Source organism: Panthera pardus, unplaced genomic scaffold (assembly GCF_024362965.1).
Source record: "Panthera pardus isolate Hobbes unplaced genomic scaffold, ASM2436296v1 HiC_scaffold_7, whole genome shotgun sequence".
Taxonomy (NCBI): Eukaryota; Metazoa; Chordata; class Mammalia; order Carnivora; family Felidae; genus Panthera; species Panthera pardus.
Window position 1 is genome coordinate 56304193 of NW_026527002.1, and position 20225 is coordinate 56324417.

At 33.6% G+C, this 20225-nt stretch overlaps 1 protein-coding gene across 6 annotated transcripts in view; it reads right to left on the bottom strand.

Moving 5' to 3' along the window:
* Positions 1-9878: 9878 nt before the first annotated feature.
* The window catches only part of CSMD3 (CUB and Sushi multiple domains 3), a 1247213-nt gene continuing 1236866 nt past the window's right edge, over positions 9879-20225 (bottom strand). For all 6 annotated transcript variants that reach the window (XM_053896606.1, XM_019467839.2, XM_019467838.2 and 3 more), the window contains 3 exons: positions 18380-18467; positions 16184-16319; positions 9879-11894 (listed from right to left, as the gene is read on the bottom strand). In XM_053896606.1, coding sequence (XP_053752581.1) covers positions 11735-11894; positions 16184-16319; positions 18380-18467 — 384 coding nt within the window. In that variant the 3' untranslated portion in view covers positions 9879-11734. The remainder of the gene's footprint in view (positions 11895-16183; positions 16320-18379; positions 18468-20225) is intronic.

The following is a 20225-nucleotide window of genomic DNA, read 5'->3' on the forward strand; positions in this document are numbered from 1 at the left end:
ATGGAGAGAGTACCACACACTATCTGTAGACCCTGAAGTTGAAGCTGGATAAAGCTTGGATGGGATTTTGAGATGTGTCTCTTAGAAAGCAGTCAAGTGTGTTTAATGTGTAGAAACAGGTGGTAAAGGGAGATTTGGCGAGCAGAAAAAGGAACCGTGACAGAGATGGTTTTGATCAAATATTTCCTATCCTATGCTACATGTCTCAGCTACCCGTGACATTAAGTTGGGTTCCTGTGATAGTTCTGACAATGGACAATGAAAGGAAGTGATGGTCATTGTCCATGCTTCATACCTCTCTTGCTTTGACTTAGAGACTGGAAGTTTCCTGTTAAAAAAAGCTCGAGATAAAAATGAATCTCTTAGTCTCTTTGGGCTGTGGTAACAAATAATTGTAGACTGAGCAGTTTATAAGCAACAAGACTTTATTTCTCAGAGCTCTGAAAGCCAGGAAGTACAAGATGAAGTCTCTGACAGATTTGTTGTCTTGTGAGAGCGTGTTTCCCTACTGCCATCTTCTCACTGTAACCTCACATGGCAGGAAAGTGCAAGCTAGCTCTTAGGGTCTTTCAGAAAAGGGCAATAATCCTTCTCATGAGTGTTCCACTCCTATGACCTAACCACCTTCTAAAGGCCTCTCATCCTAATAGCATCACCTTGGTGTGGGGGGTGGGGGTAGAACTTCAACATATGAATTTTGGAGGAACGCAAATTCTCCATAGCAATATCTTACCTATGACATGGAGATGGGCTACCTGACCATCCTGGGAATTTGCATGAGTAGGAAGAATGTAAATAAAAATAAAAGAACAACAATACATAGCCTTTATTGAGCATTTTGATTGGGCCATTCACTGTGCTAAGTGTTTTACTGGTACTAACTTATTTAACCTCATAATGGCCCCCAAAATTAGGTACTTTATTATTCCAGTTTTTCAGAAGAAAAAGCTGAGAGATTGAGAAGTTAAAGATCAGTCCAAAGTTAAATAGTTTGTAAGTGGTGCAGATCTAATGTAGACATAAACATCTGTACTTTTTGTGGGAATTGCAGTATTAGGACATTGAAGTATATTTTCATTTATAGGTAATAGAAAACTCAACCGGCTTCAAAAATACAGAAAATATTACTTTAAAAGACAAGAAATTGACGGGTAAGGGAGTCCCACGGATAGTTTTCACTGCCTCAATGTTCCCAACAATTGTGATTCTTGATATTATTTTCCAACTTTCAGCCAACCTCAGGGTGCTGGATTTCCTCATGCAAACTCCCTCCCTCGCTCAGTTATAAAATGGCCACTGCACATTAAGTGTCATAATCAAACATGACAATATCCAGCAGATTGATTTTCTTCAGTGTGACTTTTTAACTAGCAAGGAATTTTCTAATGATGTTAGCAAACTTTCCCTCTTGAGGTAGGATTGGTTCACAAGCTTCATCATTAACAAAGCACTGGTAAAGGCAATAGTACAAACCTCTCCAGGCTTAAACTAATCAGAATTTTACTAGTGTCTGTGGGGAAACAGTAGAAGCAGAAGACTCTATTAACAAACAAGAGTGGGGATATAGGTAGAAGAATGGAAGATAGCTGTAGGTAGGCAACCAATACTGTGTACTAAAGTCTGGGGGAAAAATTCAGAATAACTCAAATTCCAGCAGAGAAATTGAGAATTTACTTGACATGGGTATTCAGAGTAGGGAGTGATTTTCATATGACTGGGCTTACAAAAATTAATCTTACATTTCTGCCTAAAATATATTTAAGGTTGGTAAATTTGCATTGAGATCACTGCAATAGTCCAACAATAGTTAAACTAAAATGTTGAGCATGAGAATATGAGAAGAAATGCATGCAGGAAGTGTGAGATTGAAAATATTAATTCAACACAATAATGTTGAAAGGAGTAATTCGATCAGATAGAGCTCAACTTTCTAGCTTGGGTAGATCTGGTGATGTCATTCATGCACTTAGGGTAATTAAGAGAATTGATCATAATGTATAATAAGTTCAAGTTCAAAAATGTTGAATTTAAAAAGCTGGAAAAACCTTATAGTTGGAAATATCCAGCCAATAGTTTTTTGATATGTTTCTCAAATGGGAGAATTGGCCAGGGCTTGATATTTAGGAGTAATTTACAAAGTGGTGATCGTAAAAATGTCAAGAATGACAGGCCACCAGGGAAAAGTTGTGAGATAAAAGAAAATAAAGTGGAAACACATAAATTTACAGGACCGCAAATTGATAATAGAAAGGCTAAAAGATAATAAGACTTTTAAAGATACAAAGGAAAGAAATTAAAAGCATTCCATGGGAATTTCTTGAAATAGTTAAGGATATGACTGTTAGCTTATTTGGATAAAATGTGTCTGAAAAAATGAAAGCAGTAAACAATAAACAAAGTGATGAGTAGCAAAGAGAATCCAATTGAAATTATGTAGTGTATACTTGCAAATAATTCAAGCAATATTCTTTCCTTTATTAATTTTTTTTATTTTTGAGACACAGAGAGAGTTAGAGCATGATCAGGGGAGGGGCAGAGGGAGAAGGAAACAGAATCTGCAGCACGCTCCAGGCTCTGAGCTGTCAGCACAGAGCCTGAGGTGGGGCTCAAACTCAGGAACCACGAGATTGTGACCTGAGCTGAAGTCAGACGCTTGACAACTAAGCCACCCAGGTGCCCCCAGGCAACATTATTTCTTCAGTTTTTCTAACAATGAGTAGTGCGTACTCTGGAGGAGTTAAGGAGAGAGCTGATAAGGGTTATATGGGATCAATAAAATAGAAAGCCACATACAGTAGAGGGTTAAAGAAAAAAGATGTTTAAGTACGACATACATACTTTTAAAAAATAAACAAAAAACACCTTTTCAATGTCCTTAATATCATTGTAATTCACTTGACTTGAACAATTCCCTAATTATTTTGCATTCCTTTGTTTTCCTTTTCTCTTCTATTTTCAGATGCTTTCTTAAACTTAAGAAAAATAAACAACAAACTTCTCTTTTGAGTGTGATAAGCATTCCCTTCTATGAATGATTGAAGGTCATGGAATACACATTCTCATCAAATCAAAGGTGTCTACCTCTATCCCTCTTTAGTTCTTTGCCACTCAGGGAAAACAGAAACTAGCTGCAACATTAGGCAGCTGAAACACTAATAATCCTGTCGAACTCCTTCCACTACAAAAAACTCTCTTATGAGTATGGTTTTATTAATAATCGTACCCTCCTTTTCCTAAAGAGATTGTTGTGGTAAGTTTCCTTTTGATATAATGCCCCTGATACCCTCAAGAGATTTCACCAGTCTTGTTCGTAGTAAAACCCTTGAAATTGTTCCCGTTTTATTTATTTTTTTCTGAATGTTATAACTTGATTAACTCTTCCCTGGATAAATCAACTATTTTTTCTCTTGGCTTTTTAAGAGTGTGTTGTTTTTGACAAGTGAGATGTTGTTTATAAATTATACATATGGATTTTTTTTTTTAATGAGAAAAAGGGGTATGACTTTGGACCAGAGAAATACAGAGCTGAACTTGCATCTTGCTGTCAGTCACAGTTTATAGACTCTCATATCCGCATTTCAGTTCCTCAACATGCTTTTAACTGCAATACCTAAACTCTTCTTTATGGATGAGAAGGAATTTGAAATAGTTTAGGAGCTTACAATAGCTTGGTTGTATCTTTGTTGAATAAAGTCAAACTTTCAAGCTGGAAGGCGCTCTTGGGAAATTGTGAAATTTGCTTTTGTCTTGTTTTATTTTCCTGTCTTCAGATTTGATGGGAAATCATCAAAGCTGAATTCATCTTTCCCTATACCTGCTTCATGTTGGATCTCTCTAGACTACAGCTCTTTCTGAAAGACCAAGATGTCCGGATGCACTCTAGAGGTGAGGAGCTTATTTTAACAAAAACCAAACATGTCTGCAGATTTCTAAAGTTGCTCAGAGCATAAGACTTGGCTTGAGTACCACAGCCTAAAGAAAATCTCTGGTTAACTTCTGTGTTCTAACAAATTGGCCTCTGAAAAGACATCAGGGAGGAGAACAGAGCTTTCCATCACTATAGGGATATAGTTCTTTCATCACTTTGCCCTCCTTTACTCAATCTATGTCCACCTGCTTTTTCAGTAATTTAGTTGCGATGTGTCTAGAAGTGGATTTCTTTGAATGCATCTCCTTGGTGCTCACTGAGCTTCTTTAATCCATAAGTTTGTTTTTCATCAGATTTAATAAGACTTCTGACATTTATTTCTTCAAAGAATTGCTCAGCCCCGAACTTCTTCTCTCCTACTACTCCAATAACATGTATATTGGACCTTTTGATATTTTCTCACAGGTCTCTGGGACTCTGTTCATTTTTTATTCAATCATTTTTATTTCTATGGTCTAGTTTGAATGATATATATTATTCTATTTCAAGTTCATCGTCTCTTTCCTCTGTCATCTCTATTCTACTACTGAGCCCATCCAGTGAATTTTCAAACGATCAAAACATAATTGTCAAAAGATCTTCCTCTAAGCTTGTCAAAATGCTAACATTTATTTATTTTTATTTATTTTTTTAACGTTTATTTATTTTTGAGACAGAGAGAGACAGCATGAACGGGGGAGGGTCAGAGAGGGAGACACAGAATCCGAAACAGGCTCCAGGCTCTGAGCTGTCAGCACAGAGCCCGACGCGGGGCTGGAACTCACAGGCTGTGAGATCACGACCGGAGCCAAAGTCGGCCGCTTAATCGACTGAGCCACCCAGGCGCCCAAAATGCTAACATTTAAACAAGAAAGAAACAAAAAAGTAGTCTTTCAGACGGAAGGAAATGATGACAGAAGTCACTCTGGATCTATACAACTAATAAAGAGCACCAGAAATGGTTTATGTAAGTAAATAAACATACCTTTTTCTTATTATTTAAAATTTAGTTGACTTTTAATAACAATGCTTTGTGGGTTTTATAATATAAGTAAAAATAAAAGTAAACTGTATGAAAACAATGGTAAAATGCCTGGGGGGGAAGAAATGAAAGTATACTGTTGTAAGGTTTTAACATGATGCATGAAGAAGTATGATGTTACTTAAAGGTAGATTGTGAGTTAATTATCACTGTGCAAACCCCATAGATTTGCATTTCCAAAACAAGTATTATACAAGAACTATTAGTTTTGCCATTCAAAAATAGTTTACATATTAAACTTATTTTATGAATAAATGTGTTTGTTGATTCTTGAAGTGACTCCGTTAACATTAACTTTTCCATACTTTATACCGAAATTACTTTTGCTTTCATTCTCTAAATATGCATCTTTGTCATCTGATATCAGTCATATCCAGAGAGCTGAAAGTGAAATTGCAATTTTAAACAACAAGGTATTGCTGAAGTCTATTATTACTAAAAAAGTGCATCAAATCATTTATACGTAAAAATTTGAGCTTTGCTTTCCCAAATGAGTTGCTGATAGGATTTGCCATTAGCTACATCATGTGGTGAGTAGGGGTGAAGGGGCATACAAACAGCTAAAATGTCCTTTGTATAAAGAAACCACTTATTAAATTCCTGGGCAAATAATACGGTTTCTGCTCCTTTTTAGTGCTAAGGAATATTTTAAAGTGTCACTTAATAATGATGCTTTGCACTTAGTTATGTGACACTATTCAAGGAAAAGTACTTTAAATACATCTTAACAGGAAAATGCAATGTAAAATAAAAAGCTTCGGTTGGATAATGTTACTGCTTTAAAGAAAAAGAGATTCATAACTCCATAGACTCACAGGAATAATCATAAGAAAGCCAACTCCTGGTCAAGTACTTTTTAAGATTTTTGACATTTAAAAACTATTCTATAAAGTTAAGCATCTACTACTACAGTTTTTGGAGAAATATTTATTTTTTAAAACATACAAAATAAAAAAAATTGGCTCAGGATCTTTTCCATACTTTACATTTTTACAGGAAGTTTAATTTTCAAGGAAAAAACTACCTGTTCATGCAATATTTTATTCCGGGCAATTTTGATGCAATGCAAACCACAAAAGGAAAGTAAAAAATATAGATGCTTGACAAAAATAATTATTAATAGATTTACTAATTTTATTCTCACTTTTCTTTAACTCATTTAAACAATTTGTTTTGTGCAGACATTATCCCTTTTAATTTTTGGGTTTTTATTCATATTGACACAGTGGACATGAGTGTCCTGAGCTCAGGCTCTTCTGCTATCACTTCTAGGTGTGGATATTCTTCTAAGCAAAATTATCAGAAAAAAAAGTAAAATCTACTTTTAAATTTTAAGCTACTTTTTTCATGTAAAACTATTATATTTTTATAATAATATTAAGTGTATGCACTCTGGAAAAACCCAAAACAAAAAAATATGTATGTAATCATTACAATCCTGATAATCATAACTTCTATTTGTTTTAATTTGTTTCAAGACATTTATGTCTGTATATGCATGTATTTGGAAGAAAAAAAGAAAAATCGAGAGAGGCAGAGAAAAGGGAGTAGAAGAGAGAGAGAAACGAGTAGTTTTTGTTTAAACATTGAAATCTTCATGTCATTAACTTTGAAATATGATTTTAACAGTGACAAACGTATGGTCCTTTCAAAAGATCCCCAGATCAGTGAACATTTATGACACTTGCACACTGGTAGCTAGTGATATATTTTCCACCATATGTAAATAATACATAATTTGAAAATCCATGTCAAATACCCACTCTCTGGCTTTTTAAAAAAATAACCTATTGAATGGAACTACTAGGTGAAAAGGAAGACAGATTTCCCTTAATAAATAGCATATCTTTAAATAAAAATTTGACCTTTGTCTTGTCTTGTTTAATTGATTTCTATTGAAACTCTAGGTGTTTTTCCCCCATTAAATTGAAAATGACATTTGATAGATAAAGTTTCATTCAACTCATAAAGATCCTTTGGAAAGACACACAGATGAAATAGAAGAAAAAATATGCATTCCTCATTGAAATTGTGAATAGTTACTGCACAGGATTATTGTGTGGCATATTATTTTAACAATTGTTTAATAGCTTGACAAGATTTTAAGTTACTTCAGGATAAGATCCATGTGTTTCTTATATTTTTACTCATCCAATATCTTTTATACCTCACAGTAAAGTAATATACATATATTTAATGTTAGAAAATATTTGCTTTTAATAAATTAATTGATTAATGACATTATACTATCTATACTTACACCTTCTCACTGGGGATTCCTTCTTCGAGTCCATTGACTTTATGCTGCTATTTGGTAACCAAAGTTCAAATTAAACATTCCATTTTCATTGTCAACAGCTCAAGAGAGCAATCAATGTTTGCTTCTTCCCTGCCCCCTCAAAGTACTTGCTGTGAATTCCAACCTCTAAGGAAGGGTTATTAACTTGATATGCCAGTAGAATTCAAAGAGTTTGGAAACTTGCATGGGAAAAAGTTCTACCTTCATCTTCACTGATATTTTTATTAAAATATAGTATTTTCTTTCTGTTAAAGAGTTGGGCAAAAATAATCTCTGATTTTGTCACTAATAAAAATCACAGATATTTTCATGTCATGTGAAATGTCACAAATATCTCAAAGTATTATTTATAATACTCTACAAAATTGTTACATATATATTATAACACAATATTTTTGTAACTTTTTTACTATTTATTTATAATTTCCTTTGTATTTCACTTTATGTATTTAAAAGCATCATTCTAAAAAGAGTATCATAGTCTGGGAAAAGTCTTGGTTTAAAAACAGGATTAGGAATGCTAGCCTTACAGACTTGCTTCATATTGGCTGTGTTCATTGGCTATTAGGATTATAATGCTATTATATGACATTCCCCAGATATTCTAACATTTCCAGAATATCTAACATACAGATATCCTAGCATTTCATTCTAGCAAGTCCCTTCAGGAGATACCAATCTTAACTCAAGGGTGTAAAGACACTTGCTGAGAATGAAGGCCTTTAGGTTCCTTTTAAGTCATACTATGTAGATGGTTCTACATTTTCCTCTATAACTATTTATCTTATTGGTCCCGTGAAAGCATCTGGGTTCATCCTATTCTCATAGATATCCTAATAGTTACAAGCAATGTTTCAATCTTATGAAAGTTTATGATCTGCAATACAATTTAAAGCTATGAATTTGAATATATAGAATATACTTCTTTTTCAAGGCTAATAAAAATTATTACACATGGGAACTTATTAAAAGTTGGGAAAGTATTTGGCAGGTGATCACTGGTTTCATTGCTTGTACACTGAAGAATGAAATCTAATATCCAGTGGCCATTTCTACTCCCTAGTAACTTTTAAATCTGCTCTTACATTATTTTGGAATACCAAGCTCATGCAGTGATGACAGAAAGATATTTCTCAGAATTTTACAACATGTATATCTTCTTGGATCAATATTCCCTTTCCTCCAAAGTTATCCTAAAAAAAAGCAGCAAATCAATATTTTTTCAGGCAAATTTCAAACTACTTGTTCTAAAATATTTCTTAGACTCATGAATTTCTATAAGCTACAGAAGAGATTTTTTTTTACCTTACTTAAACTGTGTCTATTTTAAATTTATAGATATCAATACACAGATTAATACTTTGACAGACAATGTATTCTTTTAATCTCTTTAAGAGAGCATCATCTAGTTATTTTTGTTCACTCTTTAAGCCAATGTTATATCTGTTTCATTTTTCTTTCTCTCATTTGTACGTGCAAAGGACAAGTTAAAAAGAAATCTGACCCTTTGGTCTATTTCCACAGTCATTCTCCTTAGGCTCCAGTATCAAGAGATCCTGGGTAGAACCTGTTGGTTTAATGTTCTTAAACGTAAGGAAGTACAAGAGAGTAGAGTTTAAATGCTCTCATAAAAAAATATATTTATCATCATGCCATGAAATTTAAATAGCTTAATTATACTCCAATAAAGCTGGTAAAAAATAAAAATAACATTGCTTCCACCAAAATTGCTGCTAACTTTTGAGAAGAGTAAGGAGAAACTGGGCATTAAGATGAGAAATAATCAAAGGCTAAAAAGGAGAAGACATGTAAAACAGAAAAGGATATTACGAAAAATAGCAGAAAAGAAAAAGCAAATCAAAAAGTAGAAAAAGAAAAGGAAGGAAAAAAAGCACAGAGAGGAATAAAAATAAGGACAAACAGCAACAAGGGAAAGTTTAGAAGACATGAAATGAGTGTATGGTGGAAGTAATACAGTTAAAGTTTAGAAAGAAACTATAATTATATCAAGAAGCATTCATTTCTCAAATGAAAGTGTAATGCACAGAGAAAGACTTTTAACAGTTAGAGTTTGAGGCTGTGAAATATAAAGACAATATGTTTTGGGAAAAAGTTCTCTTATAAAATTGAACGTAAGTAACTTGTATTTTGAACTTTATAAATTTGATAAACTTTGTAAACTTGATAAATTTCTTGAATACAAAATTTTACATGTTACACCCTGGCAAATAGATTTTTTGACTATTAGTGTAATGTAGCTATTCAAAAGATTAAGTCCATACCTTGGAAGTATGCTAAAAATAAGTATCTCTACAAAATACACTACAGAAATATTGGAAATCATCAGATACACCCGAATTTAGACACTAGTGTTAAAATATTTACATCTAAGGAAAATTCTAAGACGAGATTGTTAGGATACTGTAATGTTTAGTGGGAATCTGTTTACTTCTAAAAGAGTGTCACACTTGGGGAACGGCAAAATATAAAGAAAAACACCCATGTCTCATTATTATGTTGCTAAATAAGTACATATAATATGCAGTTTGGAACTTGAAAACACCAAATAAATGTAGGCTGTTTATTCCTTTTGCTATCCAGTATACTAACAATTTTGAAAAGAATACACATTTTACAAAAGCAATTATCCATTTTTATTTTGTTTACATTGCACTGAAAATTTACATCATACTTTTACAAAGTTTTTTTTTCATAAAAATATACTTCTTTACAAAAGTGTATGCATTAATATAAGAGGAGTAGCCAGTTGCAGAAGAAACATTGTTTAAACAAGATCTTAAATGTATTAACCTTAACATTAATGAATGAATCATTGTTATTGCAGTCATTTGAATAAACAAGAATAAATAACTGATGGCATAAAATTTAAAACAGCATCCTGTCAGTAGAGTACAATGTTGAGAAAATTGTATGAATTTCCAAAACAATGTATCTCAAAGTGGTTTACAAGAAATTCACTAAATGTTGTAGAGATAGATCCAAGCAGCGCTTCTGGGTGCAATGATTTCTCTTAGGCACTCTGTCTCATGATACAAAAAGTCGAGACTGTTTACAGAGTTATCCGTATTTGAGAGGGACATCAACAAAGAGTTCACACTGGGTACGTAATTTATTCAATGAAGTAAAACATGCTATAAAAGGAAGACAATGACCTATTAAACCAATATGCTGGCATTACTGTGATACAGTTGTAAATGAGCCACCAATAACTTGCAAATGTGTATCTTAATTTGACAGTGAGAGAAACCTGTCATATCTGAAACATGCTTCTTACGAATAAGAGTATAGAAAGTTTAAAATGTGTGAAAATTTGGAAAACCTATGCCTTTAGGAAATAGCTTTATATTGGTCATTTGAAAGTGTAAATTTTTTGTAGTCATTATATTTATGGGCTGGACCAAAATGATGTCTAACTCACTGTTAGATAAAAGTTCAAAGCTTAAAATCTTACATTTTAAACCCATGGTTGATAAAAGTTCAAAACAATGTTAAATAAATTTGAAGGCTCATTTGGAAGGAAAATGGCATATATCATCAACTAAATGCAACAGATTAATAGGTTCTGTTTGGTCTTTCGAAAACTTTGGAGAGTGTGGTAAAGGATGGGAAGTTTGGTGTCTCAAATAACTGCAAAATCATCATTGCCATAGATAATTTTTGCCAGCTCGAGTGGTTTCTGGGTGACAAAACAGATCGAAGCAAGGTTTTAAACACCGCCCCATGGCTTAGTGAATAATCTTGGTTATAGCATAATGAGGGAAATTGGGAGAACAGCACAATGATCTTGCCATTTACAGAAACTATGACGACCAATCTAAAAATAGAGACAATATGATACTGAAGGACAAGTACCAGAAGGAATCAAATCAGAGAAGGCAATCTTATCTCTTCTGTGGCATAAATTAGCTCATAAACATTTCAGGGCATGACTCAATCTGAAATAACCATGGAGATAAGGAAGACAATGACTCGATTAACAAAAATGAGTAGCTGACAGAGTGGTGTGAAATAGACTCATGGGCATGATGTGGCTCATGACTGTTAAAGAGAAGTCAGTGGTCTATTGACTCTTGTAAGTATAGCTCTTATTTTCTACCCTATATCTTTTTTTTAAACCCAGTCCCTCTAATATACTTTATAAAGCACAGAAATACTGATAGTGGATGCTCCTCCAATATATGCAAAGAAGTTTATGTTTTAGAATAATCTCCTTTTTAAAAAAAGCAAATAAACTGTGAGTAAGCACTCCCAGAGTGCAGCCAAATTTCTGTAAAACTCTCCATGGTAAACATGAAGAAGAATTAGGGTCCAGTTTATGAAAAAACACTCTTCTCTATCATTCCTCAGGAAAAGGTGACCCAGCAAGTCCTGAAAAGTGTGCTTTAATTTGTCTAGCAGTGAACTAAATGTGCACTGTGTTGTGTGTCGATTTCCAAGCTTCTGAAGAAGGCAAAGAGTTGCCGTGTTATACCATTGTGCAGACAGTGTTCAAGTTGGGATCGAATCGTACTGCCTTCCCTTCCGCTGACTTTGCATTGGTGTCATACATGGGGTTTTCAAAAGCTGCTTGGCCATTGTTATTTTCATGAACTGAACATCCTGTATACTGTGTTTTGGGTGCAGTCCTGTTGATGAGAACATGGATTAGCTATGTGTTAACTTTCTAGAAATAGCAGAGTAGGGCTCAAACATAACATGCTTGTTATGTAATGTAACTTCAAAGCATTAATTGAGAAATTATAAACTCAACAGATCAAATTTGAACAATTTACCTGTCACTTTTAAATCCTGAGTGACTTTTATTATTTAATATAATACATATTAATATACAGTACCAATCTGAGTAATACAAGTATCAATAATATGACTAATCTTATAAATTTAAATTTTCTGATGCAACAATAATCGTTATGAATTAGCATGTATAGTATAAATAAATTATGATGAAAATAAAATTTAAATCTTATTACTATTCATTCATTCATTCATTCATTCATTCATTCATCAGATATTTACTGAGCATTCATTATGTCCCAAGCATGATCCCGGGCATATGCATATGGATCCTAGGCATATCACTGTAGTGATAGAAAATAATTAATAAATAAATATTTATTAAAAAATAATAAATAAAACAAAAAGTAGGTAATGAGAATTGTTCTGATGAAAAGGAAAAGAGTTGATATGACAGGAAGGAACTGGGCCCCACTTTTGGAGGCGTAATGAGGAAAAGTACCTCTGCAGAGATAAAATGTAATCTGAGACGTGAAGAACAAAGAGGAGGCATTAAAAAAGGATTTCAGAAAGAGCAGACAACTAACACTGAGGCCTAATTTGGGAAGATACTTGGAGTATCTCAGAAACATAAATACTCAATTTTCTTAAAAATGATATACATTAGAACAATAAATTCAAAATCTCAAAGAAGGATTCAAAAATACAGATTTGAAGGCTATACGTGCACCCCAATGTGTATAGCAGCATTATCAATAATAGTCAAACTATGGGGAGAGTCCAAATGGATAAAGATGTGGTGTATATACATGGAATATAACTCAGCTCTCAAAAAGAATGAAATCTTGCCATTTGCAATAACATGGATGGAACTAGAATATATTATGCTAAGCACAATAAGTCAATCAGAGAAAGACAAACGCCACATGATTTCACCCATATGCAGAATCTAGGACAAAACAGATGAACGTACGGGAAGAGGGGAGAGAAGAGAAAACAAACCGCAAGAGACTCTTAATGATACAGAACAAACTATGGGTTGGTGGAAGGAGGTGGGTTTGAGATGGGCTATATGGGTGATGGGTGTGAAGGGGAGCACTTGGGATAAGGACTGGGTATTGTATGTACGTGATGAATCTCGTGAGTGAGGAGAACGTGAGTTCTCCTCCTGAAACAAATACTGCATGGTACATTACCTAACTGAAGTTTAAATAAAATTTAAATTAAAAAAATGATATACACCAGAACAATGAATTCAAAATCTCAAAGAAGAAATGACTATAGATAATGAAGTCATGAAAATAGTTTCCAGAGTTATTAATAACTGAACATTTGGTTTTACTTAACAAAACACACGGATCCTAGGATGGTTGGCATAACCTACTGATCTTGAATTCCTGCTTTGTTTCTCTATTTCCCTCTCTTTTGAGAAATTCTTATTTCTAGTTTCCCACACCCCACTGCATAATTTGAGGACATTTGCTATGGTACAAAGGCAGACTTGCCCCTACCTGTTTCTGAGACCTAATTCCTAAAATGGATACATCTTAAAAGAATTTGGTTTCTCAACTCCTTTGTTTACATCCAAACATCACAAATTTCAACTATTTCATCTTACTTTATTTGCTATTATATTATGTTATATTATATTATATTATATTATATTATATTATATTATATATTATATTATTACTATCCCTAATGCATTTTCTGACTTTTTCTCCATACTAACAATTGTTAGATGATTTATACAGCAATAAATTTGATTAAAGCTATCTTAAGTTTTTTTCAAGGACATTACCTATATAGACATATTGCTTAAAATTTGCTCTTGCCAGGTGCATAATTCTAATGGAAAGTATTTGTCTCTCTTTTTTCAAACTAGATTCACAATAAAAACCAGGAACAACATCATTTCCTTCTAATTAGACAAGAATCATGAAGATAAAAAGAAATGTCATTTTACTAATGTTAAACAACAGCTTTATGGAAAATAATGTCAAGTTTCAGGATAGTTTATGCCGTGAAAAATTTACTTGAAACAAACCAAACTTTTAAATATAAGAGCTAAATCTATTAAACTCTTCGGAGAATACATACAGGTAAATCTGACCATGATTCATGACATTGAAAATGGCAATGGTTTCTTAGCTATGACACCACAAACACAAATAACAAAAGAAAATAGATAAGTTGGACTTTATCAAAATGAGAAATTTTTGAACATCAAAGGACAAGACACTATCAAGGGAATGAAAATACAACTCACAGAAAGGAAGAAATATATCAAACCATATGTATGCTAAGAGTCAACTCTCCAAAATGTATAAAGAACACTTACAATCAACAACAAGACAAACAACACAATTAAAAAATGGGCAGATACTTGAACAAGCATTTCTTCAAAGAAAAATGGCCAAAAAGCAGTGAAAAGATGTTCAGTGTCATTAGTAATTAGGGAAATGCAAATCCAAACCACAATGAGATACCACTTTACACATATACTAGGGTAACTATAATTAAAATAAGAAAGAAAAAGAAAAGAAAACAGAAAATAACAAGTGTTGGCATGGATGCGGAGAAAGTAAAACAGTTATACATTGCTGGTGAGAATATAATATGGTGCAGCTGCTCTGCAAAAATTTGGTGCTTCCCCAGTAAGTTAAATGTAGAATTACCATATAAACCAGCAATTCTATTTTGGGGTATATAGTCAAAAGAATTGAAGCATGTGTTCAAACAAAAAGTTGTACACAAAGTGTATATATAAGCACTATTCACAATAGCCAAAATGTAGGAACAAACCAAATGCCCATCAACTGATGAATGGACATATTTAAATACAACACATTCAAACATACCACAGAATATTATTCAGCCATATAAAGGAATGGAGCACTGATAAATGCTATAACATGGAAGAAACTTGAAAACATTATGTTAAGTTTAAGAAACTAAATAGAAAATGTCACATGTTACCTGATTCCATTGATATGAAATACCCAGAATAGGCAAACAAATACAGACAGAAAGCAGATTAGCAGTTGCCTAGGGCAGGGGTGGTAGGAATACGGAATGACTGATCAATGGGCACAGAATTTCCTTTTGGAGCGATGAAAATATTCTGGAACTGGCAATGATGGCTCTGGGACACAGTGAGTATACTAAATGCCACTGAACTATATGCCTAGAATGGTTTAAATGGTTTTAGGTTATGCTTTTTTTACAAAGATAGTTTAAAAACAAAAAAAGGATTGGAACAGATTTCTTTATAAATAAATATAGTGATGATTTTTTTGTTGTTGTAAATAAAATCTGATATTGACAAGGCCTAAGCAGCTGCTAATATTCAATTATTACAAATTTATGTAATATTTTATATATATATATATATATATATAGATAGATAGATAGATAGATAGATATAGATATATATATATATATCTTAGGTAATCTAGACTGAAACGTGCAATACAAATATCAGTTTTGAGAAAAATGCATTTAGGTAATATTCATTGAATTATCTGGTTGTCTCTCTATATATTTTCTTGATAAAAGATAGTCCCAAATAGCAGACAATTACATAATAAAGCCCCTGACTTGGATTGTTGTAATGGACTTAGTAAAACAAGGACCAACTAATAATATGGATAATCATACACTAGATACGTCAGAAATATAACATACTAATTGCATAATCTTCTAAAAGCAGCAGAAGAAAAGGAGAAGGTTAGAAGACTTTACCAACTGTCTGCCTGGGTAAAACTGGTCAGTATTGTGATGTGCGCTACGAGGTTTGGTCACTAACTTCTCTCCACTTCTCTAGATAAATGTGGCAGCAGGTATCACCTCTTCAATGTCAACGTTAACCTGGCTTTTGTGTCTCTAAATTCTTATCATGGATAATGTAAAACTAACTTATACGATTAAGCACGTGCCAGGAAATTGACAGGCAAGAGTAATAAGGGTTAAGGTGAATGTGCAAATTCACTGAGCAATTTTTGTTTTGTGATGTTGGCATGGTGGGGGGCAGGCAGGGGGAACCAGGTTTTTAAACCTGTTGCACTATTTGGCACACACTGAAAAAAAAAATGGAAGTTACAATTTGAACTAGAGTAGTAAAAAGAACATGCAATGGAAGATTTGGGAAAGGTTTTGTAGGTAAAATCAACAAACTTACCTCTGTTTATAAAGATAAAATCCAAATCCTGCAAATATAAGTGCAAAAAAAGGCACAAGAATAGCAATGGCCACAGAACTACTGTTTGTACCATGAGGTTGATTTGAAGAATTTGAGCCTTCTGACATATTCAGTCCTATAAAATTAAAAAAAAAATCAACTTGCTTTTATCACATGATTTTTTATTTTTATGAATCAATTATTTTCTTTCCTTATCAAGACACCTACTTGGAAATGTACATAGTAAACAAAAATAATTCAGGAAACTCCTTCAACTCATTTCCATGCAAGTTTGTGCAGTGTCTACTATGTATAAGATCTTTTTCCAGGAAAGGATACAGAATAAAAAATAGTCTCTGAACTGAAGAGTTCATACAGTTGTAGAAAGAATACAATGACACAAAAAAGCATATACATCAGGCATGAATTAATGATCAATGTGCTTTAGGAAGAGAAGGGGTAATTCCATCTCTCCAAAATAAGAATGTATTTTGGAGAATACAATGAGTTTGGCTTTGAAGAGTCAGTAGAACAATGAATGGAGGAGGAAGCAGGACCATCTTAAGCTTAGAAATAGGAAGGTGAGTGACATATTTAGAAGATGTGACAAGCACTAGGTGTAGCTGTGTGGAAAAGTTATGGAGGTAGGTATTATCTGTGTGGTAGGAATAGGCTGCTAACCTGAAAAAGCTATGGCCAGACCCCAAAAAGCCATAAATATCATTCTAAAGAATTCAAACTTGTATCTATTTGCAGTGAAGGACAAGTGGAGGTATTTAGAAATAAAAGGCCCTATGATAAGACACACAATTTAGGACAGTGGGTAGGGTGGAATGAATGAACTTGAGGGAAGCCAGACTGGAAGCACGTGTACATCAATGGTTAGAGCGAGAACCCAAATAGAAGTGGAAATTGATCTCTATACTAACATACTAGGAAGAGCATTTTGAAGTTAAAAATCAACAGAACTTGTTTGTGAGGATAAGTGGTAAGAGAGCACAGGCTGAGAAGAAGTGTTCTATTTGGGGATGGGGAAACAGGGAAGACATTAGCACAATTAGGAAATGAGAAAATCAGGTTTGTCAACGTGTTGGCATAGGACAAGGGAAGAAAAAATAATGGACAGGTTATTTTTTGTTTTTAGGTTCCCCAGAAAGAAATCGCTGCTTTTTTTTTTATAGGTTCTGTCTTAGACATGTAGTTTTTGTGATGCTTTTGAGACTAGTATGTGTAAACATCTTGCATTAAATTGCACAACTGTGTAACTGTACTGTATTAATGAATGTTTTATTTGGTTTTCAAAACTAACATACTTTTAGGCCAAGACATTATCTGAAATGAACATCTTATCATTTTTATTTACTTAGAGAAAGCTAATTTAATTTTTTGATGAACAGTTATATTCAATTAAGTCACACCTTAGTCCAAGTTAATACCTTCTTACCTACCTTATTTTTCCAGGGACTCAGAATATTTACATAAGCATTCAAAGTAATGGAATTTTTAAGATAAATACTAAGTAGTAGTTTTTAGAGCCTGAGTTTATTCTTTATACGTCAATACCACTATATAATAATGGAAGACAATATACTTTAGGAAAATTATATACCGAAAGCTATGGCAATAATTATATTCAAGCAAGACCATTAAATGTCTATGTATATTTTAAAACAGTTTAAAAGAAGAATGAAAAAACCCTATGCCTCCCACTACAGAAAATTTACATAGCTGAATAGCACAAAGTCCCAAAAAGGGGTCTATTCCTCAAAGTTATTTTCTTTTTCAGACCGTATGAATTTTTCAAAGTGCTATTACATTTTCAAAAGAGAAATAAAGTTACAACAATATTCAAACTGAAGAGAAGTACTGCAGTTCTCATGAGATAAAATAATTTACAGTTTAATATTTTCTTTTCTATCTGTATCACTTTTCTCCTTTTTCCTTGCTAAAGGCAAGGCAGTGTGTCATATTTATTAGACATCTGACAAAAACCAAACCCTGTACAGCATCGGTACATAGAGAATCAATATTTTGTGTGATTATTTAAAAGGCTTTCAAATTTTTCAATGTATAACTTACCTGACAAAGCCAAATTCAAAGTGTAGTAAGTGTGCCTAATGTACAGAATACACTGTATTTTCTTATGATGTCTAGAGTAATAAAGGAACTACACGAAAATGAAAATGAATACATTACCTAGTCTTTGTAGTCCAAATTGCCCATAATCTTTGCCCTGAATAAATCCTTGAAATACATAAGTTGCTCCATCAGGCTCAGCAGAAACCTAAAAATATTTATAAGGTTGATTAAATCTGAGGATTGGAGCCGGCTATATTTTCCAGCCTTAATAAATATCCAGTTTTACACTTAAATGAATATTATACACAGTTCCTTCCTCTTTATTTCCCTCTGATATAAAACACGGCATACTGTGCAAATTTGCCATTAAAAGCAAAAGAAAATTTTTGTTTTTAAGTAATTAGGATATTAGAATATAGGGGGTTGGTCATTAATATAATTATATAGATATATAGATTTCTCTTAGGCTAAGAAGCCTACTGTCAAAAAAAAGGCAATTAGGGGAGTCTGGGTGGCTCAGGCTGTTAAGCATCTGAGTCTTGATTTCAGCTCAGGTCATGACCTACAGTCATGAGACCGAGTCCCAAGTCAGGCTCCAACCTAGGCACGGAGCCTGCTGAAGATTCTCTTTCTCCCTCTCCTTCTGCCCGTCCCCCCTCTAAGAAAAAGAGGGAGGACAATGATATGATTAAACAGAATAAAGCAAATGATCAATTAAAAATTGGGGTGCGCGGTGGCTCAGTCAGTTAAGCGACTGACTTTGGCTCAGGTCATGATCTCACAGTTCGTGGGTTCAAACCCCACATCAGTTCTGTGCTGACAGCTCAGAGCCTGGAGCTGCTTTGCATTCTGTGTCTTCTCTCTCTCTCTCTCTCTCTCTCTCTCTCTCTCTCTCTCTCTCTCTGCTCCTCCCCCACATATGCTGTCTCTGTCTTTCAAAAAGAAATAAAATGTTAAAAAATTATTAAAAATTAAAATATAATAAAACTCTACTTTGTAGATACGATTACTATTTAGCATGTATGCACTCCGTCTTCCCCTCCCACCAACCTTCATGGGAAGAATGCCCCTTTCAACTCATTGGGTTTGGTCCTGTGATTTACTTTGGACAGTGATTCATGGGTGGAACTGACAGTAGGTCAGTTCTAAGTCTGAGCCTTAAAAGGCATGTTTCCCATGAAAATAAGTGAAAGAAGCCAGACACAAAAGACTACATATTATATGATTCCATAAATATGAAAATCCAAAACAGAGAAATCTATAGATTTCAGAAGATAGATTCGTGTCTTCTTAGGGCCAGGGTGGAGGTGAGGGACAAATGGGTAGGGTGATAGCTAAAGGGTGTGGAGTTTCTGTTTGAGGTGATGGAAATATTCTAAAATCAACTGTGGTGATGGTTACACACATGTCAATATACTTAAAACCACCGAATTGCATATTTTAAATGGGTGAATTGTAAGGAAGATGAGTTATATTTCATTAGAGCTATTTAAAGCAAGGGGGCATGTTTCCACTTTCCCCCTCAGAGCTTCTGACCTCTGACAAGAGAATGTGCTCCAGCCTGGGCCCCAGAATGAGACATCTGGAGCAGACCTTAACTTGCTACCACAGCCTCAAGTGGAACACCCACAACTAACCCCACATACATGAGAAAGAATGAAATACTTGTTGTTTGACCCCAAGATTTTGTGGCTGTGTCCATTGCTATAAATGCTATTACGTGTACCTTGCATGTGTGTAGAATCCTATTTTTAAAAAATGCTTTACTTATGTAATGTGATTTGATTTCATAAATATATTAAAAATAGACATATTTCAGTGTTCCTGATAACTAGTAATGTGACTTTATTCTGAAGTTTCTTTTAATTACCCAAATCCTGTAGAGTATTGTAAAAGTCCTGTATAGTATTGTTACCCAAGTTACCAAGTTACCCAAGTCCTGCATAGTATTGTAAAAGTTAAA